Raw genomic sequence first — 26,232 nt, 5'->3', positions numbered from 1 at the left:
GGCGTGGCAGCGGGGGCCTCCGTAGCAGTCGTCGTCGTGCTCTCCGTGGCAGGGGCCGTGGTCGTCGTGCTCTCCGTCGAAGGGGCAGCGGTCGTCGCGGCGGGCGCCTCCGTGGCCGTCGACGTCGAGGACAGCGACGAGCACTTGGTCGAGAAGCCGCTCGTCAGGTCCACCACGTTCAGCACCAGACCGCTCGTGGGCACCGTCAGGTCGCAGTCAGGCGGGTTCAACGCAGCCACCGACTCAATCAGCGACTTGCAGTTGCTCGACGCGCACATCTTCACGTACTGGGCGTCGTCCGGCAGCGACGTCGAGTACAGCAGGCTGAAGCCAGAGTCGTCCGCGCAGCCCTGGAACGAGCTCAGCGTCAGCACGCTCGCCAGCGACGAGTACGCGCTGGTCTGCTCCGACGACGAGCACGTCGCGGCAGCGGCGGGACCGACGAAGGCGGCGGCGGCAACGGCGAGGATGGTCTTCGTGTTCATGGTACCTAGATGGCGGGTGGGATGTGTGTCTGGAAGAGCGCAAGTTGGGGAATGGTGAGGTGCAGCTGCAGGTCGCGTCCGCGAGGTGCTTGGTGTCCGAAAAGGGCAGCTTCCGTCCATGTCCGCTTCGAACGGCAAAGCCTTGCTCAGGTGGGGCGGGTGCAACTGGCGTGGTCCACAGGCAGAGACGTCCGACGTGTCCTCGACGGTCGAGTCGACCTGATGCCACCGTGGTCCGACTGCGAACCAGGCGTGCTGAAGCGTATCTTTGGGGGACGACTGGTGTTGCACATTGCAGAAGGTGCCACAACTCTGCCGTTACACCAGGCCTGAGAGGATACATTGCCCAAAGTAGACTCATGGATGGCGTCCTCAAACTATGTACAACTTTTGGGTAGTATACATGGACTGGGACTTCAGGGCCACCCCATGACATTCAACTTGGTATTTTGGGCGCCTGTCAAGTCGTCGCTGGCGAAACTGGCAAAAGGGACGTGGATCCATGAGATCTGATCAGGTTTGTGGCTGGAAGTTTCAGCCTGTACCTCTTCAATGGTACACTCAAGGGTCATGGTTACTAACCATCGGTTAGTGCTGTCGATGTCACCGTTCTTAACGTCGGCCCTCTTAAGCCGCGTAGATGCCAGATTCAGGTGCTGCCTGTCGCAAAATGACCTTACTATATTTACTGAAATAGCCCCTGATCGCGGTGTTATCCCATCGTTATGAAATTACGTCAACATGGGTTTAGCACCTCGTTAACGTTATTTCCGGTAACACCCCAAGTCATGGTTGGTCCATGCATGGGGTGGCCTGCTGATGGTAGTACAGTATGTATACTTCAAAAGTTGTACATATTTTTGAGGACGCCATCCATGATAAGAATGTCCATTTTACAGTTAATGTGGAAGTTATCACCGTCTCGTGAGCTGGATTGTATCAGTGTCCGCCGAGAGTGTGTAATGGCCCTTCTGCACGATGTGCAACACCAGTCGTCCTCCAAAGATACGCTTCTGGACACGAAAAACTGGTTCGCAGTGATCGGACCACGGTGCCAGCATCAGGTCGACTCGACCGTCGAGGGACACGTCCCGGACGTCGTCCGCTGCCTGTGGACCACGCCAGTTGCACCCGCCCCCACCTGAGCAAGGCTTTGCCGTTCGAAGCGGACATGGACTGAAGCTGCCCTTTTCGGACACCAAGTGCCTGGCTGTTCGCAAGCATCTCGCGAAAGCTCATTCCCCAACTTGCGCTCTTCCAGACACACAGCCCACCCGCCATCTAGGTACCATGAACACGAAGACCATCCTCGCCGTTGCCGCCGCCGCCTTCGTCGGCCCCGCCGCTGCCGCGACGTGCTCGTCGTCGGAGCAGACCAGCGCGTACTCGTCGCTGGCGAGCGTGCTGACGCTGAGCTCGTTCCAGGGCTGCGCGGACGACTCTGGCTTCAGCCTGCTGTACTCGACGTCGCTGCCGGACGACGCCCAGTACGTGAAGATGTGCGCGTCGAGCAACTGCAAGTCGCTGATTGAGTCGGTGGCTGCGTTGAACCCGCCTGACTGCGACCTGACGGTGCCCACGAGCGGTCTGGTGCTGAACGTGGTGGACCTGACGAGCGGCTTCTCGACCAAGTGCTCGTCGCTGTCCTCGACGTCGACGGCCACGGAGGCGCCCGCCGCGACGACCGCTGCCCCTTCGACGGAGAGCACGACGACCACGGCCCCTGCCACGGAGAGCACGACGACGACTGCTACGGAGGCCCCCGCTGCCACGCCGGCCGCGACGACGCCCTCGCCGGAGTCGAACACAACGACGTCGGTGACCCAGACGACCCCGACGGCTTGCTAAGCCAGTTGTCGTTTTGGGCTAAAGCTTGTCGGTCGGATGTTGTTTGCTTCTGTTGCTCGAGCAAAGGAGTGGTACTGGCTTGCGGGCTGAAGGCCTCCCTCGTATATAGTTTGGGTGTCGGTCGATACTCGACTGTCCCCGTAATAAACTTTTTGATACCATAGTTTGCCACCTGTTCCCACACTTCAAGTAACGTTAGATCTCGAGGTGGTCTGCTTAAATTCCCGTTCGACGGAGCAAACCCGCTACGCCACGCTGTCTAGTGTGGTAAATGCAACTGCCCATTACACCTCCAACCAAGGATGCACCCGAAAAAAAAACACACACACTTTTGTCTGTCGAAACATACCAAGACAGAGATTGAAGGTGATGCCACTACACCCGTTACAACACGAACAATACCAGCCAATTCAAAAGACAGAAGCAGTTGATCATTCTGTTACCATAGTACCCCACTATACTAGCACCAACAATACCCGTGGAAAACCCACTTCAACGTTAGAAGTTCCAAAGCCACAACAAAAGACACGAACCACGAAACAGGAGCAGGTGGCAACTATGGTATCAAAAAGTTTATTACGGGGACAGTCGAGTATCGACCGACACCCAAACGATATATACGAGGGAGGCCTTCAGCCCGCAAGCCAGTACCACTCCTTTGCTCGAGCAACAGAAGCAAACAACATCCGACCGACAAGCTTTAGCCCAAAACGACAACTGGCTTAGCAAGCCGTCGGGGTCGTCTGGGTCACCGACGTCGTCGTGTTCGACTCCGGCGAGGGCGTCGTCGCGGCCGGCGTGGCAGCGGGGGCCTCCGTAGCAGTCGTCGTCGTGCTCTCCGTGGCAGGGGCCGTGGTCGTCGTGCTCTCCGTCGAAGGGGCAGCGGTCGTCGCGGCGGGCGCCTCCGTGGCCGTCGACGTCGAGGACAGCGACGAGCACTTGGTCGAGAAGCCGCTCGTCAGGTCCACCACGTTCAGCACCAGACCGCTCGTGGGCACCGTCAGGTCGCAGTCAGGCGGGTTCAACGCAGCCACCGACTCAATCAGCGACTTGCAGTTGCTCGACGCGCACATCTTCACGTACTGGGCGTCGTCCGGCAGCGACGTCGAGTACAGCAGGCTGAAGCCAGAGTCGTCCGCGCAGCCCTGGAACGAGCTCAGCGTCAGCACGCTCGCCAGCGACGAGTACGCGCTGGTCTGCTCCGACGACGAGCACGTCGCGGCAGCGGCGGGGCCGACGAAGGCGGCGGCGGCAACGGCGAGGATGGTCTTCGTGTTCATGGTACCTAGATGGCGGGTGGGCTGTGTGTCTGGAAGAGCGCAAGTTGGGGAATGAGCTTTCGCGAGGTGCAGCTGCAGGTCGCGTCCGCGAGGTGCTTGGTGTCCGAAAAGGGCAGCTTCAGTCCGTGTCCGCTCCGAACGGCAAAGCCTTGCTCAGGTGGGGGCGGGTGCAACTGGCGTGGTCCACAGGCAGCGGACGACGTCCGGGACGTGTCCCTCGACGGTCGAGTCGACCTGATGCTGGCACCGTGGTCCGATCACTGCGAACCAGTTTTTCGTGTCCAGAAGCGTATCTTTGGAGGACGACTGGTGTTGCACATCGTGCAGAAGGGCTCTGGGCGGATACCAGCTCACGAGCCCAAATTAAGCTAGTTTTGGCTCTCTCGCTGATTGGCCACGAAGTTGAAGACCTTGTGTATTGAGAGGAGTGCCCTTCAGTCATAACGTTACACATGCTAGGATGCTTTCAGAAGCCCGCGCAGTCGTCCGATGTATTTCACACCTGCTGAACACGGCCAAGATGCTGCTGCTGCGGAGCTGTGAAGCTGGCCGCAATAACAACCATATAGCAGCACGTTGCTCGCCGCAGAGTGCAGTACACGACTACGACTTGGCTGATACGCGGTGAGCGAATGAACCTGCTTGGTGAGGGTATCCTCCTGTGTGTAACTTATCATGATAAATTCTACGGCTTGTGCAGGTCAGTCAAAATTGCGACTGCATCAACGCTCAGAAAATAGATCGCAAAAGGGAAACGCTACCGTTGCATGATTTGGATAGGAGCGCTCCGCTGACGGTTGGATATTGTGGCGGCCTTTTCAATGTAGCTGCGGAGTTGTCCAAAGGCATACGCATGTGGCCATCTACGCGATGTTGATGGCAGGAGACTCTCGATGCGAACCTGTACAAACTGGTAACCTGATACCGCAAAAATCTGATAGATTTGGCACCCTGAAAAATTTGGAGTGCTGTCCTAATATTAGGACTGATCCAGCGTTCAAGTATTTAGACACCGTGTTTTGGAACAATGTGGTCACACCAATTATGTACCTTCGCAACCCTGGTCTAAGTAAAAGTTCTGAAACTCGTTCTGAACGAACTTGCGTTTTCATTGGCTAATATCGCATGCGGCACTCAGAACGAGTTTCGGTTTTGGACCCGTTCTGTATGGCGTTCTCAGAACGAGTTTTGGCGTGGCCATATGCTAATTCTGCCCACATCACTACCGATGCATTTCGCTGCGGCAGAAGCCCCAGTGAGGCAAACTCACGTTGTCTCTTGCTGTAGGACTGCGCACGGAGGTAGACAAGGTCAGCGTTGGTCCCTGTGTGACGGAGCTCACTTTATGTGGCTTGCAGGACGACCACGAGCCTCTCACCGGCTTGCAGTGTGTGAACTGCTATTACACGCGCAGAACTCGTTCTGACCACGCTTGTGTTTGGGAACCAATTTCGGAACGCGTCTACATCGACCAGAACGTCGCGTTCAGCTAACCCAACACCTACTTGGAATCTCAGTACGGTTTTACTTAGACCAGGGCCTCAGAGAGCTAGGCTGGAAAGAATGGACCGGCCTACACGAACGATTGCAGCCGCAATAGTTCCTAGCGCGTGCATGGAGCGCGGTGACCGATGTGAGTATAACGCAGTGAAGCGAGCTTGTAGGTTGTTTTTCATCAAGAGGCTGAGCCACCCAGATGTATAGCCAGCAGGAACGTAGACAGCAGGATATAGGTGAATAATTCAGCAAGCCGTTGGCACACAGCATCGCATTTGTGTATTTTGAGTCAATGTAAGATGAGGACACCGGGGCTGCTCACATCATACTGCCAAACTTTCTCAATCCACTCGAGCATGACGTGTTCAACAAGCTACGCTTTGATTCGCACCAAGTACGTGGCGACGCCCGGCTCGCAGTAGGGTTTGACTTCGTTGTACACATCATTGTCGGGCAAATTCAAAGTACGGCGGCAGCTAGCAGCGCGGCAGTTGCGACAAAAGAGTCTACCCTGTTTTGGAATGCACTCACATCCAACCACCTCAATACACAAATCCGATTGGCCAATCAGCGACCACCTTCAATTTCTGAAAGATTTGGCACGCTGCAAAACTGCTTTAGGGAGGGGTGCTACTGGTAAAATCTTTGCGGGGGGTAGAGCACGTTGAGTGTCAGTCAACGCGCTAAAGCCTGCGAGCCGCAGCAACGGTGGCAGCGTGCTCCAATGCAAGAGAGACCGCTGCACAAGCCTTCACACAGGGACGGCCCGTATCGTTAGTACGAGAGAGGTGGGTGCTGGGCGCTTGTGCATTTCCATTGGGGCTAAGTTGCCCGTTAATCGAAAAAAAAACTTCTGCGTCACCTTTCCCTGCAACTCAAGATGCCGTCGCTCTTGACGCTGCTGCTCTTCTGCGACTTCCTCGAGAACCGTCTGCACACGTCGAACCTGCTGCTGCTGCGTCGCATGCTCAGCGATTTCTACGTCGGCAACGAGCACACGCTGCAGGATTTCGTGCGTCTAGGCGCGAGCATCGTGACTGTGATGCCCATTGAGAGGACGGGTCGACGCTACCAGGAGGAAGCGGCTCGGCTGCTGTCGCAACAACAGCACATGAGGGAGACTCCCGACCCGCGGCACGCGCAGCTCTGCGTCTTCCGCTACCTGTCGGGGCGCGTGGCCACCAAGAACATTGCAACATTGCGGGGCATGTTCCACGAGTTCTGCGATGGGGGAGACTCACTACTGCAAGCGTTCGTGAGTCGCGGCAACGAGGTCGTCAGCGTGATCCCCGTGGACATCCAAGCTCTGCTACAAGCCCGGTCAATGCCGACGACGTCTCTGGTAGTGGAAATTCGGTCGTCACTACTGGAGTACGAGCAGCAGCGAGAGACGTTCAGTGGCTCGGAAGAGGAGGAGCAGGACGATGAGATCACCACTGTAGCCGAGTTAGCTTCGGTTGCGGCGATGCCGCCATCTCTGGATGATCTGCGCACTTGCATCATGGGGGTGCTGGAGCGCATCGAGGAGCAGGAGCCTTGGAACCAGGTCTTCAACCCGGACAGGCTGCCCCTGCCATTTTCTGGGACGAAGCGCGTCAGGTTGGCTGCGGTATTGAGGCAATTTTGGACGCGGCATGCTCGTGCAGTCTGGGAGCGGCCATTCTGGGCGCCGCTAGTGAACATGAACGATGGACGCCGCCATTCAGCGAGGAAGAACCGCCAGGCATCAGCGCGCAGGGACTTCGAGGATGTGATGATGATCATCCACGAAAAGCTTGGAGCGAAGTTTTTCGTCCAGCTGGACCAACGCACGAAGCCTCACAAAGGCTGGTGGTATGTTGAACCCGTTCAGGATCTTCTCGTCATCGCACAGCGCGTGGGTTTGGCCGCATGCCTCAGTTACATCGAGTCGCAAGCGCTCCAGCGATTCCCCGCTCTGCCTGGGAGAAAAGTTCGCATCGCTAAACCGAATAACGGCAAAAGTAAGAGCATGTGGTCGATCACCAACGCGATGGAGCCCATTTTGCGTGAGATTTGTGCCCTCAAAAACCGGAACACCGGATCGAAACGCAAGTGCAAGAAGTGAACGCTCAAGTGATGACAACACGCTCGTCAAGTCGAGTCCAGCACGGCTCACACCTGGTATTCATGTATGCATAATTGAGTCTACATTAGTAAATGGTGACGACACATCCGCTTCATTCATCTGCGTCCACTTGGCCACTTTCATCTCCATCGCTTTGCCGAAATGTCGGTGTCCACTCAAGTGCTCGTTCAATATCATCAGCAGGCTGCCACCACTCTAGAAACACCACGTACACATGCAAAACCGCAGCGATAACGCAAGCCAAGAGCCCCGCGACCAGCCCAATTCCATGATAGAGCTGCAATCGGTGGAGCAGCGAGCTGTCGGGCAGCGCGCATACCTTTTCGTACACTTTCTCGGTCCGCACAGCCACCGCGTCCCAGTTGTACATTTCCCCCACGCGATCATGGAACTCCTGTCGATCCACCCCCTCCAATTTAGGCACCGCAGCCAGCACCGCCTCCGCGAGCGCCTCGGGCGTGATATCGGCAGCGAACTGCACCATGTCCGGCGGCAGCACCTCCGGGACGCCCCCCACGCGCGTACTCACGACGAAAAGTCCACACGCCGCAGCTTCCAGTATCGCGATGCAGAAGCTCTCAGTCAGCGAGCTGTTGAGGAAAATATGACCTTGGCACAGCACGTCGCGCACTTGCGAGTGGGGCACCGCTCCGTAGAGCGTCACGCGGTCGTGCAGCCTGTACTTCTCCCTCATCTCCTCTAGCAACAGCCTCTTGGCGCCGTCGCCGCCGATCAGGAACCTCACTCGTGGCTCGTGCGCGCACACGATCGGGATGGCCCGGGCCACCAGGTCGATGCCCTTGCGGTAGACCAGCCGCGAGATGATGACGACCGTGATGGGGTCATCGGGCCCGAGCCGCGCGGCGGCGGGCACGGGCGGCGTGAACTTGGTGGCGTCCACGGCGTTGGGGATGGTGGCCACCCGGTCGGGCCGCAGCGAGGCGCGCAGCACGAGGTTCTCGCGGCACGTGTGCGAGACGGCGATGGCCGCGTCCACCGTGGACATGGAGAACTTCATGACCTTGTTGAGGTGGACACTGGCGGCGTCCGCGAAGCCGAAGAGCGAGTGGTCCGTGTACACGGTCTTGACGCCCAGGCCCAGCGCCTTGGCCTGCAGCAGGCACTCGTGCATGAAGGTGGACGTGGCCTGGTGGCCGTGCACGACCTGCACCTGCTCGCGGACGCAGATGGCGCGGAACAGCGCCAGGTGGTTGACGAACGTCGGGTACGTGACGTTGTCCACCACGGGCGTCACCGGCAGGTAGTAGACCTTGAGCCCGTGCGTCATGTAGCGCACGCCCGCGCGCTGCGACGGCGTCTTGGCGCCGTCGCTGGAGCTCCTGGGCCCGGGCACGGCGTGCGTGAGCACGATGACCTTGTGGCCGCGGCGCAGCAGGCACTGCGACAGCGACCACATGTGCATCTCCACGCCGCCCAGGCGCGGGAAGAAGAAGTCGCAGCACATGGCCACGCACAGCCGCGGACGCCGCTCGGAGGACATCGCCATGGCCTTGGTGGCGTCGTGTAGTGGCTACGTTATGCGGTGTGGTGGGGCGGCGGTGGGCGGTATGACGGAGGAGAGGTGAGCCAATCGCCGGCCTCGAACGCTGCTCGCTTCAACTGGCCTTGACCATTGCAAGAGCAGTAGACAACTTTGTTGGCTTTGGTCGAAGCTACTCGCGCATGCACAATACAAAACGCTTGTACATGCGACTTTTTCTCCAGCATTTTGCTTAGAGCTAGCCCCCCCTCTTGGAAACGCTTCAAACGTCGACAGATCGCCTCTGTGCCCTGGACTTGGCCTTCAGGGCGACGATTTCGTCCAACATCGGCCTCAGGGCCGGGGATGACGACCACATGCTGATACTTTTGCCGTTGGCTCGCAAGAAGAAGCTGCGAGTGACGCCGGGGGTGACTGGGAACCGCTTGAACGACTCCGACTCGATGTACTCCAGGCAGGTCTGCAAGCCGTAACGCTGCGCCAAGGTGAACAAGTCCACTACTTGGTCGAGATAGTACCAACTGTAATGCTGTTCCGCACGCTGATCTAGTTCGGCGAAGAAAGCAGCCCCGAATTCCTTGTAGAAGCAAGGAATCACGGTCCTCTCAAAACCGTTCTGCGCTCTGCTCTGCCGACCTCTCCGAAGGGTGTGCAGCTCATGGGAACGATCGCGAGACAGCGGCGCCCAAAACTGGCGCTCCCACACCGCTTGAGCGCACGTATCCCAAAACTCCTGCAACGCCGCAGCCAGCTTCGGGTGCTTCTCGACCGAATCGAACGGCATCGGCATGTCGGCAAAGTTGAAGACCTGTTTCCACGGCTCCTTGTCCTCAACACGCCCCAGCGCGCTCATAATGGCCGCGCGTACTTCCTCAGCTGAGGGCAATGCCGACATCGACGGGCCCACCATCGACTCAGCCGTAACTGCGCTCGCATCAGTCGTGTCCGGCGCGGTATCCGACCCCGTCCGAGTTTGCTTCCTAGTCCGGCTTTCACCGGCATCAGCAGCCGTAACAGCCTCTCCACCCGCACCACAGTTCTGCTGCTCTTGTGCCGACTCTCTCGCTCTTTTTCTCTGCGGAGACGGCGTCGATGACGGCGCCTGACGAGGTGTCTGCGTCCGCGCATTTGTCTCGACCACTGCAGCGTTTGGCGCGGTCTCGGTCAGTAACGGCGGCGGCGGCAGTGGGGCCTTGCACAAGGCCTGGATGTCCACGGGGACCACACTGATGGACTCGTTGCCGCGCCGCACGAACTCCCGGAGCAGGGCGTCTTCCCCCTGGCAGAACTCTTGGAACATGTCCCGCAGCCACAAAATGTTCTTGGTGGCCACGCGCGCCGACAGGTAGCGGAACACGCAGAGCCCCGACGGTTGAGGCGGAGGAGGGTCCATCTGAGCAGTGTCCACCTGATTCGGCGTCTCTTGGTGGACGTTCTCCGTCTCCGTCTGTTTCTGCTGCGCCAGCAGCTGCGTAGCTTCCTGCCGCCGCCGAGCGCTCGTCCTCTCCACGGGCATCACCGCCACGACGCTCGCGCCCAGGCGCATGAAGTCCAGCAGCGTGTGCTCGTTGCCGGCGAAGAAGTCGGCGAGGAAGCGGCGCAGCATGGCCACGCTTGACGTGTGCAGGCGGCACTCGAGGTAGTCGCAGAAGCGTAGCAGCATTGGCAGCGACTGCATCTCCGCCATCTCTCGGCTCGAAGGCAGCTTGTCAAAGTCGCAGTGAGGATTTCTGCCAATAACAATCGCGCCGCATGGTCTTTGCACACGTAGTGGAGACCGAGCGAGCAGCACTACAACATGTACAGTACAAGTTGTGCTTTCACCTGAAGTTTGACACGAATTCGTGGAGACTAGGATACGTGCATATGCAAGTGCCGAGGAGGAATATGGCGGGGAAGCAGTTTTTATTGCATGTTATGCTGCTCGGTGGCGCGCCGAACTGGTAAACTGTGCTGCTTAGCAGGCCGTGGCTGTGGTGGTGGAAGTAGTGGTGCTGGTAGTGGAGTCCGCGCTCGACGCCGTGGCCGTCTCCGTCGAGTTGGACGAAGCCGTTGTGGCGTCGCTGGCGGTTGAGGCAGCCGTCGACGTCGCGGCCGACGTGGTGGCAGCCGTCGTGGTGGTCGTCGAGGTCGAGGTCGTTCCCGTGCTGGTGCTGGCAGCCGTCGACGTGGTCGAGGTCGACGTCGTGCTGGTGCTGGCGGACGAGTCGCTCGACAGCGAAGCACACTCAGCCGAGAAGCCGTTCGCCAGCTCGTACACGTTCACCTCGAGGCCACTCGTGGGCACGTCCAGCGTGCAGTCAGGCGGGTTGAGCGAGATGATAGACTCAATGAGAGATTGGCAGTTGCTCGACGCGCACATCTTGACGTACTCGGCGTCCGTGGGCAGCGAGGTCGAGTACAGGAGGCTGTAGCCGGAGTCGTCGACGCAGCCCTGGAACGAGTCGAGGGTCAGCAGGCTGGCAAGAGTCGTATAGGCGGAGGTCTGCTGGGACGAGGAGCAGGCGTCGGAGCTGGACGAGCTGGAGGCGGCTGCCGAGCCGATGATGGCAGTGGCGGCGATGGCGAGGACGGTCTTGGCGTTCATGGTGGTACTCGGGTGGTGTTGGTGGAGATTGGTAATCCTCTGGGGTTGGTTTGTGTTGCTGAGAGCAAATTCAGGAATGAGGTGGAGCTGGAACGGCGTTGATGTCGCTGGTTATGATCATGACGACTGAGAATGGAGTTTTTGTATTCTGGAAGCAAGCACTAGGATACAGCAGCTGCGCTCGCGACTGCCAAGATAGGTGCCGCAGCGCTCGATGGCCGACTCCGTTGTCTGCCAGGGGCGTGGCTCGCTAGGATACACTGTCAACGGGTGTGATCACTTCAACTTGCTTTGGCCGCTCTCAACGGATCGCTCGCGCATAAATGGCTCGAGAATGTTATCCGCTGTCTGCTCCCTGCACGGATGCCAGCATAGTGAGTAGTCTGGCGCTGCAGCAGCTTCCTCGCTGTCGTAGAGTCCAGCAAGGTCTTGTCACGATCACCATTCTTGGCAGCCGATGCTTGCTTCCATGAGGTCATCAGTACATACTACAAATTGGAGTACGAACTCCCTCGCCACAAAAGTCTACACGTATTGCTACAAATTCGTACGCACTACACCGCGCACTGTAAATAGCAGCACTATCCCCATTTGAGCTAAGCTTAATCGAAACTGGTTGGTGTAACGCATTGATAGTCTCGATTGCACCATTTGCATGTCGACTGCCAAGATACACCCATGCTTGTCCTATCAAGTTAGGCTCCGCCTCCCACCGTAGTCACAGAGTGGCTGTAGCGCTGCACCGGCGCATACAGCTACTCTATCCGAAGGACGCCGCTGTACATGTACATATCCTCGCACAAGACCCGACAACGCCGTTCCAGCTTCACCTCATTCCTGAATTTGCTCTCAGCAACACAAACCAACCCCAGAGGATTACCAATCTCCACCAACACCACCCGAGTACCACCATGAACGCCAAGACCGTCCTCGCCATCGCCGCCACTGCCATCATCGGCTCGGCAGCCGCCTCCAGCTCGTCCAGCTCCGACGCCTGCTCCTCGTCCCAGCAGACCTCCGCCTATACGACTCTTGCCAGCCTGCTGACCCTCGACTCGTTCCAGGGCTGCGTCGACGACTCCGGCTACAGCCTCCTGTACTCGACCTCGCTGCCCACGGACGCCGAGTACGTCAAGATGTGCGCGTCGAGCAACTGCCAATCTCTCATTGAGTCCATCATCTCGCTCAACCCGCCTGACTGCACGCTGGACGTGCCCACGAGCGGCCTCGAGGTGAACGTGTACGAGTTGGCCAACGGCTTCTCGGCTGAGTGTGCTTCGCTGTCGAGCGACTCGTCCGCCAGCACCAGCACGACCTCAACCACCTCGACGACGTCGACTGCTGCCAGCACCAGCACGGGCACGACCTCGACCACCTCGACGACCACCACGACGGCTGCCACCACGTCTGCTGCGACGTCGACGGCTGCCTCAACCGCCAGCGACGCCACAACGGCTTCGTCCAACTCGACGGAGACGGCCACGGCGTCGAGCGCGGACTCCACTACCAGCACCACTACTTCCACCACCACAGCCACGGCCTGCTAAGCAGCACAGTTTACCAGTTCGGCGCGCCACCGAGCAGCATAACATGCAATAAAAACTGCTTCCCCGCCATATTCCTCCTCGGCACTTGCATATGCACGTATCCTAGTCTCCACGAATTCGTGTCAAACTTCAGGTGAAAGCACAACTTGTACTGTACATGTTGTAGTGCTGCTCGCTCGGTCTCCACTACGTGTGCAAAGACCATGCGGCGCGATTGTTATTGGCAGAAATCCTCACTGCGACTTTGACAAGATGCCTTCGAGCCGAGAGATGGCGGAGATGCAGTCGCTGCCAATGCTGCTGCGCTTCTGCGACTACCTCGAGTGCCGCCTGCACACGTCGAGCGTGGTTGGCAGCGAATCACTGCTCGGTCGGGGGTTGATTAAACGAGAAACACGAAGTCATTCAAAGGATACTCAAAAATGAAGGTGTTTTCATTAGTCGTATTCTTCACAGCACTAAACGTGCCTGGAGGAATGAACAGATCCCTGCGATAGCTTAGCAGGCGGTGGCAGTCGACGTGGTGGTGGTGGTCGTGGTAGTCGTCGAGTTGGTGGACGCAGCAGTCGTGGAAGCAGGGGCCGTGGTGGCGGTGGTGGTGGAGCTGTCCGAACTGGAAGCCGTCGACGTGGTAGCCGTAGTCGTCGTCGTGGCCGTCGTGGCAGTAGGGGCTGTCGTCGTCGTTTCCGTGCTCGTGCTGGAGGTGGTGGACGTGGTCGACGAGGACGACACCGAAGCACACTCAGCCGAGAAGCCGTTGGCCAGCTCGTACACGTTCACCTCGAGGCCGCTTGTGGGCACCGTCAGCGTGCAGTCAGGCGGGTTGAGCGAGATGATGGACTCAATGAGAGATTGGCAGTTGCTCGACGCGCACATCTTGACGTACTCGGCGTCCGTGGGCAGCGAGGTCGAGTACAGGAGGCTGTAACCGGAGTCGTCGACGCAGCCCTGGAACGAGTCGAGGGTCAGCAGGCTAGCCAGCGTCGTGTAGGCGGAGGTCTGCTGCGACGAGGAGCACGTGTCGGCGGCGGCAGAGCCAATGAAGGTGGCGGCGGCAAAGGCGAGGACGGTCTTGGCGTTCATGGTGTTGTTAGTTGGCTGTGGGGGCCAGAGCGAATTGCAGAATGAGCGGAGGCAACGCGCGTTCCAGGCGAAGCGAGGAAGCCCTCGACACCAGCCTGAGCAAGGTCTTGCTGCAGCCGGCGGTGTCCGAAGAGAGGTGGTGCCTAGCAGCTCTTTGCTGCTCGAGGGGCCTGCACCATCGCGGTGTTCGGCCTCGTCGGAGCACGCGAAGGAGCCTCTATGAGCAGGACGCAAGCCTGTTCTCAAGTGACGTACGGTGAAGATAGGGCGAGAGCAATGAATCCTGAGATACCGAGGCAGTCGGCAGCCAAACTTCTCCTCGCGCGTGCCGGAGGCGTTGAAGCGGCCGATCAAGCGCTCTTGGCGCCGTTATTGCCATTTTGCAGCACAGAGATGGCCATCGCGTTCACTTTGGCGGAAGTGATCTGCAGTACTCAGCAGCACTCACCGACTTCTCCATTCGACTAGCGGCACTTGGGCTCGACTGGCGATGTGTGCGCGGCGTTCAAGATGTTGGTCATCGCAGACGACGGGATCCACCAGCATAGACGCGGCGTAGTACGTGGCGGATACACTCGTCCCACCGCAGTCACACAGCAAGATACGCGTTGCATTGTCGACGAGAGCAGTTTCGGCATACAAGTTGGCCAGGGGATCCGGACAAGCCAGCGGCGCTGGAAAGTAATGCGCCAGGCGACCTTGTCCTGCTTGGCACCGAGATGTACAGCTCGGCCGTTGGCAGTTGAGTCGACTGCCGCAGCCACAATTGCGAACGAGCCGGGTCCGAAGTTCGGACTCCGAACCAGAGCAGCTCGCTGCCGGCGAAAGTGGTGTCCGCCCAGGCGAGGGCAGTATAGTGGCTATGGGGCTGAGCGCCTGTGAGCAAGGCTGCCGAACGTTCAGAGAGGCGTAGGACTGCTTGCGCCTTCAATGGTTGTAGGCTGCTATTAGGCTTCGCACGAAGCCATCACAGCGACTTCAATTCTCCTAGTCGTCGTCCTCATCGTTTCGTGAATTCACTGCCTGTTAAGCACGACAGACAGCAAGGCGCAGATGTACATGTATACGGATGACCATGTACTACGGTGGTGAACGAAGTGCCTAGAGCGCTCATGTCGATTCAAAGAGACCTGTGCTCGCCGGCGGAACTGCTCGAATTGAAGCAGCTCTATGGCATCGTGAATCCCGAGTGTACCACGCGGATCCGCACTTCACACAACAACTGCGCTCTCTGACAAGAGCTTATTATGCAGTAACAGGGGCTTGCACAGCCCTCGACGGCGGCAACGAGTTCGAATTCAAGGGAGTCCAGCATAGACCAGACGTGTATCAGTACATGCACGCATTTGCCGCTGTTCGAATGAGAGGCATCGAACAGCAAAGGCAACGAGATCAACAAGATGCCGTCTCGCAGTCTCTGTCATTCTCCGATTTGCTCCCTGCAACTCCAGCCCCTTCAACCAACCACTTCCTTCGTAAGCCATGAACACGTATTTTGCTCTCGCCGCTGCCGCTGCTTTCGCCGGGTACGCAGACGCCACGGCCTGCACTAGCACACAGCAGCAGAGTGCGTACCTGGGCATGATCGGCCTGCTGACGGGCTCGTCGCTCACCACCTGCGCGACGAACTCGGGCTACAACATGCTGTACGCCACGGCCCTGCCGACGAACTCGGAGATGGTCTCGATGTGCGGCGTGCAGGCGTGCCACGACCTGATTGTGGCTGTGCTCGCGACCAACCCTCCTGACTGTGACCTTACCATCCCCACGAGTGGCGCCGTCATGAACGTGTACCAGCTCGCTACCAACTTCGAGTCGGACTGTGACGCCTTGACCAGCACGACGGCTCCACCCACGGACGCCCCCACCTCTGCTCCGACCGAAGCTCCTACGACGGCCCCCACTGAAGCTCCCACTTCCGCGCCTACGGAAGCCCCCACCTCTGCTCCGACTGAAGCCCCTACCAGTGCTCCGACTGAAGCCCCCACCAGCGCTCCCACGAGCGCCCCTACCACTGCTCCCACGACGGAGCCTGTGGTGCCCGGCGGTGCCTGCTAATTTTCTTATGTAGGCCGTGCAATCATGCTCGCCACGGTGACGCGACCTGCTAATAATCCGTCCACTGCTACCTCTGCGTTGTTAACGAAATCCACTCGCTTGTAGTGAGGCTGCGGTAATGCATGTACATCATCGTAACCATGAAGATAACTTGTTGGAACACTTACAGTGACAGTTGCGATGTGTGCCGGACCCCCAACTTTTATTCAATACACAGCACTACCGATAGCCTTCATGCGTGAAACGAAGGCACGCGCCACCTCCAACTCCACATGCGGATGTCCGAATACTAGTATAGATAGACACAATCCTCACTCAAGGCTTCATGGAAGGGCATGAAGTCTGTTTGTCTGGGTAGAACCGTTGCCTACCTGCTTTACTATCGACTAACATGCACGCCTACATGTATTGCGCTCTACCTCAAAACTGTCTGCAAGCGCAGCTTCAACTTGGCGCGACTATCCAAATATTTTTCGGTGGACGATTTCACTGGTCGAAACTCAGCGCGATCTTCATCTTGGAAGCACATGTATGTACGCATACATTGGTAAGGGATGACACCCTACACGCCGCACAGTGCTGTGCATGACGCTACAACAATGCGCCGTGCTGGCACGCAACACAGTTTTCAAGATGTGAAGCTCCAGTTTCATCTGAGTCCACACGCAGACGCTCGCTAATGGCGTTGAAGTCCACCATGTTGACGATGCGACTTGGGAGCAGTGTAATACGAAAAGATGCTAGTGCTCGGGTCTGTGAGTCCTACAAATCGAGCCCTGTACCCCACAATCGCGTGTGTACATGTAGTACAGTCAGTCTCAGGATTTACGCATTTACTCTTAGCAACGCATGCCGAGCAAAAAAAATAACACATCAGAGATATTTAAAAATGAAACGTAGTCATTAGCGTTCATATAAGCTCGCCTTACCGGGTAAGTCTTTTGCAATGAAGCATTTGTAGCTTCGGTCTGAGTAAGGAGCCCCTTGAACTCGAGAAACTCGAGAATAGCAGCACAGCGCACTTCGCTAGCCACAGGGGGCACGCCCATTAAAGCTTAGGCCGACGACGACGACAGCGACGCGCACGTCAACGTAAAGCTGTTCGCGTACGTGTACACGTCCAGCACGAGGCCACTCGTCGGCACCGTCAGGTCGCAGTCAGGCGGGCTCAACGAGACGATCTCAGTGATCATCTCCTGGCACGCGGTCGACGCGCACATGAGCTTGTACTGGGCCGTCGTGGGAAGTGCCGTGGCCGTCAGCATGGAGTAGCCCGAGTCGCTGGCGCACGTTGAGAAGTACGACTCCGAGAGGATGGTCACGAGCGCGACGTAGGCGGTGGTCTGCTGGGTGGAAGTGCAGGCCGTGGCGTTGACGGATCCGACGAGGGCCGCGGCGGCGGCGAGGACAGCAGTGAACTTCATCTTGGAGGGTGGGTGAAGAGGTTTGTGCAGTGTAAACTTGTGATCGGCAAAGCAAATTGCAGAATGAAGAGGACTGAAGATGGAGAAGCGGTGACGATATGTGCCATGGGTCTATAGATTCTCTGTCCATGGAGTATCTCTGGTCGCACCGAGGAGCCTCTTGATCGATGCTGATTTCGAACCAGACGCATTGGATCGATCGCCATGCTGAGGATATCCGATTCTGCTCTTGCCCCACGGTGTCAGAAGCAGTCACCACGGAGGCAGGATAGGACGAGAAGCAGTGATGCAAACCCTGTCAGGACGAGCAACATCCAACGTGGTGCTATTGCTGTTCGTGCACAGAGCTGTATCACGTCTCGAGGTTTGGAGCCCGTAGTCATATACTTACTGTACGTACCCGTGGCAGCGAACAAGTGGATCGATATTGAAAAAGAAAATGATACAGGTAGTGGAGTTTAAGATGCAAAACCGATAGCACGTGAAGAAAGTATGACAAAAATCTTCATTCAAAAGCTTTACAAACGCTCGAGCGACAGCCAACTTACGCCGAAACTATCTGCTCAAGCTGCGTACTTGACCCAAAGACAAGTCAGCATGCCACACGCATCGGCACCTTATAGATGAAACGCTGGACGCAGTGTGGCGACTCACACGAACGAAGCTGCTTACAGCGACGCGCACGTGGCCGAGAAGCCGTTCGCGTACGAGTACACGTTGAGCACCAGGCCGCTGGTGGGCACCGTCAGCTCGCAGTCAGGAGGGTTCAGCGTCACGATCTTCTTGATCATGGTGTTGCACGCCGTCGACGCGCACATGAGCTTGTACTGCGCCGTCGTGGGCAGCGAGGTGGCCGTCAGCATCGAGTAGCCCGAGTCCGTCGCGCACTGGCTGAACGACGAGTCCGAGAGGATGCTCACCAGAGCCACGTACGCGGCGGTCTGCTGCGTCGACGTGCACGTGGTGGCCGAGGTGGAGCCGACGAGCGCGGCGACGGTGGCGGCGAACAAAGCGCGGAAGTTCATCGTGGAGGTGGTGGGGAGGAAGGGTGCTGGTGGGGTGTGGGCGACAGAGCAAATTGCACAATGCCAGCAGCGGTGGCGGTGGCAGGTCGTGTCATGTTATCTTGACTCGGCGGCGTTGGTGCGAGGGTGAATTAACGCCGATGACTCTGGGTAAGGCGTTGCCGTGGCTTGCGCGCGCAGTGCGAACGGTAAAGCTTTCCGCTGTCGGCGACTGCCGAGACGAGCAGAGCGGACCGTCGAGCAGCATCATGCTGCCAGCGTGAATCACGCCGTGATCGAGCGTGATCAATTTTGGCTGGATCCGCCGTAGGACGAGAGAGGGGCGCGCATCTGGTCCTGGGCTCTCGCGGGATCCGCTCGGCCTGGCTGTGAAAGAGTCCACCTGCGCAGAGATGCCGGCCGGCAGACATCTTTCGTGCTCATGAAATCGCCAGGATGTCTTTCAGCCTGAAAGTTTCAGGGACCGACACTACAAATTCAGCGAACCGTGCGTTGGGTGCAGTGCAGCCTCGATACAGCAGTATGCTAAGGTTGCATGCAACATGCACTGCGTACGTACTTTAGAGCAGTGTATCGCAAGATAGGCAGGCATCAGCGTCCTGGGAACGAGGGCCGTGGCCGTTGACGAGGATGTCACGCGCTGCCCGGACGAACGGCTGTCCCAGAGCAGTTTCTCGCGTCTTCCGCAGCCGCAGCGCAGCATTTGTAGCCTATGGACTCACGCAGTGAACCGCTTGGCTGCACCGCGCGCTTGCCCCGCTTTGTTTGAGGATCTGTTGGCAGCGGTGCCGCCGACTGACAGGATACATGCCACTCTACGGACATGAAGCCGAACTTCGGCTGCCGAAGACAAGATGGGGGGTCCTGCACTTTGGATCAACACCTGATAACCACACACACACGCACACCACGCTGTCTCGCCACGATGCATGGATGCTGCTTGAAGGGATCCGTTGCCTAACGGGTCGAGATCCACTCCTGGTCGCCAGCTCGCACTGCCTCGGGAGGCCCCAGTGAGGTCACATCGACTGCGAGTGAAAAGATGGATGCAGCGAACCCAGTCAGCCTACGTTACGCGTCTGTCAACTTGGCACTGCCAAGCAAGTCGCAGCCGACAATAGTTTGGCTCACCTGATGCCAGCCGCTCTCGACCACTTGGTAAGCAACCTGCTTGAAGCAGAAAGAGATAAATAAGCTAATCGGGTGGACGCAGTTGATGCACAGCCTGTGGGTGGAAGTTCCACTTGAACGGGGACCGAAAACGTTTGTCCCGACGTGCGTTGAGTTTGTGGTGGCAGCTGGTCACAGTACAATCCCGTTCTTCTGGTTTCAGCGCGGGGGCGACAACCTAGCGTTCGCTAGTGCCTTCCAGTCACAGTGTGTGGTGGACCGAAGGGCGGATGATGTGCACAGCGATTCATGGCCCACCACTTCATCGTGCTTTACTGTCGATTCTCCGTTCAGTGCTCTCTTACGCGACAGATAGATCTTGTAGCTACGAGAACAGCAGCGGAACCGGTATATTGTGGTATCATGTAAGAGCAACAGGCCGAATCGCGAGCAAGTTGGTCTAGCAACATCAAACATTTGCAGACCCCGCCTCATTTGACGTGACGTCCACCGAAAAAAACATGCAACTCGCACTGTAGCGTAGACTCGATCTGATTGGCTGTGCCACTTCAATATGAACAGATTCGTATCTTTTCGGTGATCGAGACTGATGCGATTGCAGAATGTAAGGTTTTCATTGAAAGCTCACGCTTCACCCTTTTGACGTGATTTAGCAAGTGATGTGATGACGAAGGCAGAGGTGAAGACCAACACACAGGCTCGTATCAAATGCACCAACAACGGGTTAACAGAGTCAAGCGTCAATTCATTCGATCGTTACTGTGCATTCATAAAGCTCGCCCTCATAACCAAGCGGGCGGGCCATTCCGTAAGAAGCGCCTGAAACTTCAGTCTGGACATCGTGGCGCTACCAAAAGCGACAACCCTTGAACATTCGTTCAGTCCAGTGACGTCACGGCCGGTGAAGCGACCGCCACCAGCGCTTCAGCGCTTAAGACGACGCCGAGGACGACAGCGACGCGCACGTCGACACAAAGTCGTTCGAGTACTCGTACACGTTGATCACCAAACCGCTCGTCGGCACCGTCAGGTCGCAGTCGGGCGGGTCCAGCGCGATGATCTCCGTGATCATCTCCTGGCACGCGGTCGACGCGCACATGAGCTTGTACTGAGCCGTCGTGGGAAGCGCCGTGGCCGTCAGCATGGAGTAGCCCGAGTCGCTGGCGCACGTTGAGAAGGACGACTCCGAGAGGATGGTCACGAGCGCGACGTAGGCGGCGGTCTGCTCGGGTGGAAGTGCAGGCCGTGGCGGAGACGGATCCGACGAGGGCGGCGGCGGTGGCAGCGAGGAGGGTGGCGAAGTTCATCTTGGGGAGCGGAAGTGGGGCTTCGAGTGGTGGGTGTGGTGGAGGCTTGTGGTTGGCAAGGCAAATTTCAAGTTGTGAGTGCGAGGCAATGGACGGCTATGTTGTGATGCACCTGCAGGAGGCGGTCGTTGGGCTCTGCTGCCTGGGGAACAGCCACCAGCAGCGACCAGGTTACAAGGACCCGTTACTTCTAGCAGGCATCGTAGGCGCAGGCAAGGATGTATCCGTGAGCGGATCGGTAGCTCACAAAGACGTCATATACAATAGCACGCAATGACTGGAGCTGTGGACAAGCTGTCGCAGCGGACGCATGCCGAGCATATCCCCCTCCTTCATCAGGCTCAGCGAGTCCGTTCCCTGTTGCTCTCAGGTGATCCTGGAGTTGCGCAGTCTCGTTGAAGACAGGATAGCACAAGAAGACAGTCGTTCAGCACCTCAATGGCTAGACGGCTTGCCGAAGATGTGGCATGATATCGTTACGGCCCCGCTGATTCCACGCAGATGTCATCGAAATGCTTAGCGCTCTTTCTGTTCGATGGATCAACAAGTGACGCAATGAGAAACGGCAAGATCTTGCGGAGATGCAACCATGGAAGGAGCACAACACCGGAATCCCCATAGTGCGCCGCCTGTTGATGCTCTGGCTGTAGTTAGCACAAATAACTACTAATTCACTGTAACCGAAAATGAAAATGGATGGCGTGGTTGGAGTGTAGGCAGCTTTCTGTTGTTACGAAGGTAAACCAGGTCCGCGTCAAAACTATGGCTGTAGGTGCGCTCACACTCAAGCACGCCAACTCACAAAAGAGAACGCGTAGATAAACAAAATTCATACCAGTTCATTCACATAGTACTTCGAAAGTTTGTGCGAAATATTGACTGCTCCTCCATCCTCAGTAAATGGCTAGCCGATACAGAGAGAGAAGGTACGCAAGGGGGAGTCTCGCGTTCAAAACTCGGAGCGCCATCAAGTTTGAGGACACACTTAGAGCGACGCGCACTTGGACGAGAAGCCGTTGGCGTACGTGTACACGTCCAGCACGAGACCGCTGGTCGGGACGGTCAGGTCGCAGTCAGGAGGGTTCAGCGCGACGATCTTCTTGATCATGGTGTTGCAGGCCGTGGACGCGCACATGAGCTTGTACTGCGCGTTGGTGGGCAGTGCCGTGGCCGTCAGCATGGAGTAGCCCGAGTCCTTGGAGCACTGCGAGAAGGACGACTCGGACAGGATACTCACGAGCGTCTTGTACGCGGCGGTCTGCTGGGTGGCCGTGCAGGCCGTGGCGTTGGCGGAGCCGACGAGGGCGGCGGCGACGGCAGCGAGCAGAGCGGTGAAGTTCATCTTGGGTGGAGGTGGTGAGTGGATGTCGTGCGTGTGACGGAGCAAATTGCAGAATGAGCAAGAGGAACCAGAACAGCCCAAGACGCAATCGCACTATCTGGCAAAAGCTGCTATCCTAGCAGAGGGCCTTAGCCGTAGGCCCGTGTGGCTGGCGCTCGGCTGATCTCGACGCGACCTTGACTCGGACCAAGTGGAAAGGCGGTCTGAAGACGCTGTCGAACAGCTCAGTTCTCTGACGTCTACACCTGACAGTCACTGTTCGATCGAGGGTGCCATGCCACAGGTGAAGCCTGAAGTTGACCGTCGATCGCGTTTTTTTATTCGCATCGGTGGACAGCTGGCGCAGCAGCAACTTGTCTGCTTCGTAGTCTTGCAGTTTGGATAGTTAGGAGTAACATTGGATCCGCCTCGCACAATGAAGGTGGAGCCGGCCTGTCAGACCTGGGTTCGCTCGTGGACGCTTCTCTTTTCGCAGATTCACTGTGGATGCAAGCGTGGGTGACGATCAGGCCGTGTTGCAACAGGCAGTCGTCTCAGCATCGTTTGCTGCAGCTCGAAAGGTATTCGGTTAAGCTTTGCTCGTTGTCGAACTGTTGACTGAACGTTGATGTTGAAGTGGGTGTCAATGCGAAGCTCGCGTAAGTGAAGTGGATGTAGCATTGCAGGAGCTTTTGCTTTCGCGTAAGTTTTGTTGTTTGTGGTGATGCGTTTTGAGAAGGGATGTCCATAGCAGTCATTCATGTAGCTGACGAAGTGCAACCTTCCGATAACTATGGATAACAAGGTACTGTTGTTTTGTTATATATTCCAATATTTGGTTCTGTGACTGACTGGGAATCATTGGCAGTGAGCCAGTTTAAGCACCATTTTTTAATGAATCCTTCTGGGGAAACATCAATCGATTTGAACACAGTACTGGGCATCTCGTCGCCGTATCCCACAATCACTGATGCACCCATGACAGAACCAAATATTGGAATATATAACAAAACAACAGTACCTTGTTATCCATAGTTATCGGAAGGTTGCACTTCGTCAGCTACATGAATGACTGCTATGGACATCCCTTCTCAAAACGCATCACCACAAACAACAAAACTTACGCGAAAGCAAAAGCTCCTGCAATGCTACATCCACTTCACTTACGCGAGCTTCGCATTGACACCCACTTCAACATCAACGTTCAGTCAACAGTTCGACAACGAGCAAAGCTTAACCGAATACCTTTCGAGCTGCAGCAAACGATGCTGAGACGACTGCCTGTTGCAACACGGCCTGATCGTCACCCACGCTTGCATCCACAGTGAATCTGCGAAAAGAGAAGCGTCCACGAGTGAACCCAGGTCTGACAGGCCGGCTCCACCTTCATTGTGCGAGGCGGATCCAATGTTACTCCTAACTATCCAAACTGCAAGACTACGAAGCAGACAAGTTGCTGCTGCGCCAGCTGTCCACCGATGCGAATAGAAAAACGCGATCGACGGTCAACTTCAGGCTTCACCTGTGGCATGGCACCCTCGATCGAACAGTGACTGTCAGGTGTAGACGTCAGAGAACTGAGCTGTTCGACAGCGTCTTCAGACCGCCTTTCCACTTGGTCCGAGTCAAGGTCGCGTCGAGATCAGCCGAGCGCCCGCCACACGGGCCTACGGCTAAGGAAGGCCCTCTGCTAGGATAGCAGCTTTTGCCAGATAGTGCGATTGCGTCTTGGGCTGTTCTGGTTCCTCTTGCTCATTCTGCAATTTGCTCCGTCACACGCACGACATCCACTCGCCACCTCCACCCAAGATGAACTTCACCGCTCTGCTCGCTGCCGTCGCCGCCGCCCTCGTCGGCTCCGCCAACGCCACGGCCTGCACGGCCACCCAGCAGACCGCCGCGTACAAGACGCTCGTGAGTATCCTGTCCGAGTCGTCCTTCTCGCAGTGCTCCAAGGACTCGGGCTACTCCATGCTGACGGCCACGGCACTGCCCACCAACGCGCAGTACAAGCTCATGTGCGCGTCCACGGCCTGCAACACCATGATCAAGAAGATCGTCGCGCTGAACCCTCCTGACTGCGACCTGACCGTCCCGACCAGCGGTCTCGTGCTGGACGTGTACACGTACGCCAACGGCTTCTCGTCCAAGTGCGCGTCGCTCTAAGTGTGTCCTCAAACTTGATGGCGCTCCGAGTTTTGAACGCGAGGCTCCCCATTGCGTACCTTCTCTCTCTGTATCGGCTAGCCATTTACTGAGGATGGAGGAGCAGTCAATATTTCGCACAAACTTTCGAAGTACTATGTGAATGAACTGGTATGAATTTTGTTTATCTACGCGTTCTCTTTTGTGAGTTGGCGTGCTTGAGTGTGAGCGCACCTGCAATCACAGTTTTGACGCGGACCTGGCTTACCTTCGTAACAACAGAAAGCTGCCCACACTCCAGCCACGCCATCCATTTTCATTTTCGGTTACAGTGAATTAGTAGTTATTTGTGCTAACTACAGCCAGAGCATCAACAGGCGGCGCACTATGGGGATTCCGGTGTTGTGCTCCTTCCATGGTTGCATCTCCGCAAGATCTTGCCGTTTCTCATTGCGTCACTTGTTGATCCATCGAACAGCAAGAGCGCTAAGCATTTCAATGACATCTGCGTGGAATCAGCGGGGCCGTAACGATATCATGCCGCATCTTCGGCAAGCCGTCTAGCCATTGAGGTGCTGAACGACTGTCTTCTTGTGCTATCCGGTCTTCAACGAGACTGCGCAACTCCAGGATCACCTGAGAGCAACAGGGAACGGACTCGCTGAGCCTGATGAAGGAGGGGGATATGCTCGGCATGCGTCCGCTGCGACAGCTTGTCCACAGCTCCAGTCATTGCGTGCTATTGTATATGACGTCTTTGTGAGCTACCGATCCGCTCACGGATACATCCTTGCCTGCGCCTACGATGCCTGCTAGAAGTAACGGGTCCTTGTAACCTGGCCGCTGCTGGTGGCTGTTCCCCAGGCAGCAGAGCCCAACGACCGCCTCCTGCAGGTGCATCACAACATAGCCGTCCATTGCCTCCGCACTCCACAATTTGAAATTTGCCTTGCCAACCACAAGCCTCCACCACACCCACCACTCAAGCCCCACTTCCGCTCCCCAAGATGAACTTCGCCACCCTCCTCGCTGCCACCGCCGCCGCCCTCGTCGGATCCGTCTCCGCCACGGCCTGCACTTCCACCCAGCAGACCGCCGCCTACGTCGCGCTCGTGAGCATCCTCTCGGAGTCGTACTTCTCAACGTGCGCCAGCGACTCGGGCTACTCCATGCTGACGGCCACGGCGCTTCCCACGACGGCTCAGTACAAGCTCATGTGCGCGTCGACCGCGTGCCAGGAGATGATCACGGAGATCATCGCGCTGGACCCGCCCGACTGCGACCTGACGGTGCCGACGAGCGGTTTGGTGATCAACGTGTACGAGTACTCGAACGACTTTGTGTCGACGTGCGCGTCGCTGTCGTCCTCGGCGTCGTCTTAAGCGCTGAAGCGCTGGTGGCGGTCGCTTCACCGGCCGTGACGTCACTGGACTGAACGAATGTTCAAGGGTTGTCGCTTTTGGTAGCGCCACGATGTCCAGACTGAAGTTTCAGGCGCTTCTTACGGAATGGCCCGCCCGCTTGGTTATGAGGGCGAGCTTTATGAATGCACAGTAACGATCGAATGAATTGACGTTTGACTCTGTTAACCCGTTGTTGGTGCATTTGATACGAGCCTGCGTGTTGGTCTTCACCTCTGCCTTCGTCATCACATCACATTTGCTTGGTAAATCACGTCAAAAGGGTGAAGCGTGAGCTTTCAATGAAAACCTTACATTCTGCAATCGCATCAGTCTCGATCACCGAAAAGATACGAATCTGTTCATATTGAAGTGGCACAGCCAATCAGATCGAGTCTACGCTACAGTGCGAGTTGCATGTTTTTATCGGTGGACGTCAAATGAGGCGGGTCTGCAGATGTTTGATGTTGCTAGACCAACTTGTTC

At 57.2% G+C, this 26,232-nt stretch overlaps 8 protein-coding genes across 8 annotated transcripts; 3 read left to right on the top strand and 5 right to left on the bottom strand.

Moving 5' to 3' along the window:
* Positions 1-5,990: 5,990 nt before the first annotated feature.
* Positions 5,991-7,196, top strand: IUM83_06737 (uncharacterized protein; the record flags this gene model as incomplete). Its single annotated transcript, XM_067930967.1, has 1 exon — positions 5,991-7,196. The coding sequence occupies one exon, from the start codon at positions 5,991-5,993 to the stop codon at positions 7,194-7,196; it is 1,206 nt and encodes a 401-aa protein (XP_067789620.1).
* Positions 7,197-7,308: 112 nt separating this feature from the next.
* IUM83_06736 (phosphatidylinositol glycan, class A) lies at positions 7,309-8,718 on the bottom strand (the record flags this gene model as incomplete). Its single annotated transcript, XM_067930966.1, has 1 exon — positions 7,309-8,718. The coding sequence occupies one exon, from the start codon at positions 8,716-8,718 to the stop codon at positions 7,309-7,311; it is 1,410 nt and encodes a 469-aa protein (XP_067789619.1).
* A 262-nt stretch (positions 8,719-8,980) lies between these two features.
* IUM83_06735 (uncharacterized protein) lies at positions 8,981-10,405 on the bottom strand (the record flags this gene model as incomplete). Its single annotated transcript, XM_067930965.1, has 1 exon — positions 8,981-10,405. One exon carries the CDS (start codon positions 10,403-10,405, stop codon positions 8,981-8,983), a length of 1,425 nt encoding a protein of 474 aa, XP_067789679.1.
* Positions 10,406-18,085: 7,680 nt separating this feature from the next.
* On the bottom strand, positions 18,086-18,442 carry IUM83_06734 (elicitin; the record flags this gene model as incomplete). Its single annotated transcript, XM_067930964.1, has 1 exon — positions 18,086-18,442. One exon carries the CDS (start codon positions 18,440-18,442, stop codon positions 18,086-18,088), a length of 357 nt encoding a protein of 118 aa, XP_067789622.1.
* A 2,062-nt stretch (positions 18,443-20,504) lies between these two features.
* IUM83_06733 (highly acidic elicitin) lies at positions 20,505-20,858 on the bottom strand (the record flags this gene model as incomplete). Its single annotated transcript, XM_067930963.1, has 1 exon — positions 20,505-20,858. The coding sequence occupies one exon, from the start codon at positions 20,856-20,858 to the stop codon at positions 20,505-20,507; it is 354 nt and encodes a 117-aa protein (XP_067789848.1).
* Positions 20,859-21,865: 1,007 nt separating this feature from the next.
* IUM83_06732 (basic elicitin) lies at positions 21,866-22,222 on the bottom strand (the record flags this gene model as incomplete). Its single annotated transcript, XM_067930962.1, has 1 exon — positions 21,866-22,222. The coding sequence occupies one exon, from the start codon at positions 22,220-22,222 to the stop codon at positions 21,866-21,868; it is 357 nt and encodes a 118-aa protein (XP_067789876.1).
* A 1,788-nt stretch (positions 22,223-24,010) lies between these two features.
* IUM83_06731 (basic elicitin) lies at positions 24,011-24,367 on the top strand (the record flags this gene model as incomplete). Its single annotated transcript, XM_067930961.1, has 1 exon — positions 24,011-24,367. One exon carries the CDS (start codon positions 24,011-24,013, stop codon positions 24,365-24,367), a length of 357 nt encoding a protein of 118 aa, XP_067789618.1.
* A 986-nt stretch (positions 24,368-25,353) lies between these two features.
* Positions 25,354-25,728, top strand: IUM83_06730 (highly acidic elicitin; the record flags this gene model as incomplete). Its single annotated transcript, XM_067930960.1, has 1 exon — positions 25,354-25,728. The coding sequence occupies one exon, from the start codon at positions 25,354-25,356 to the stop codon at positions 25,726-25,728; it is 375 nt and encodes a 124-aa protein (XP_067789678.1).
* Positions 25,729-26,232: the final 504 nt, after the last annotated feature.

The sequence above is a fragment of the Phytophthora cinnamomi genome (assembly GCF_018691715.1).
Source record: "Phytophthora cinnamomi strain GKB4 chromosome Unknown Contig50, whole genome shotgun sequence".
NCBI lineage: Eukaryota > Oomycota > Peronosporomycetes > Peronosporales > Peronosporaceae > Phytophthora > Phytophthora cinnamomi.
This window is presented reverse-complemented; position numbering and strand designations above follow the sequence as displayed.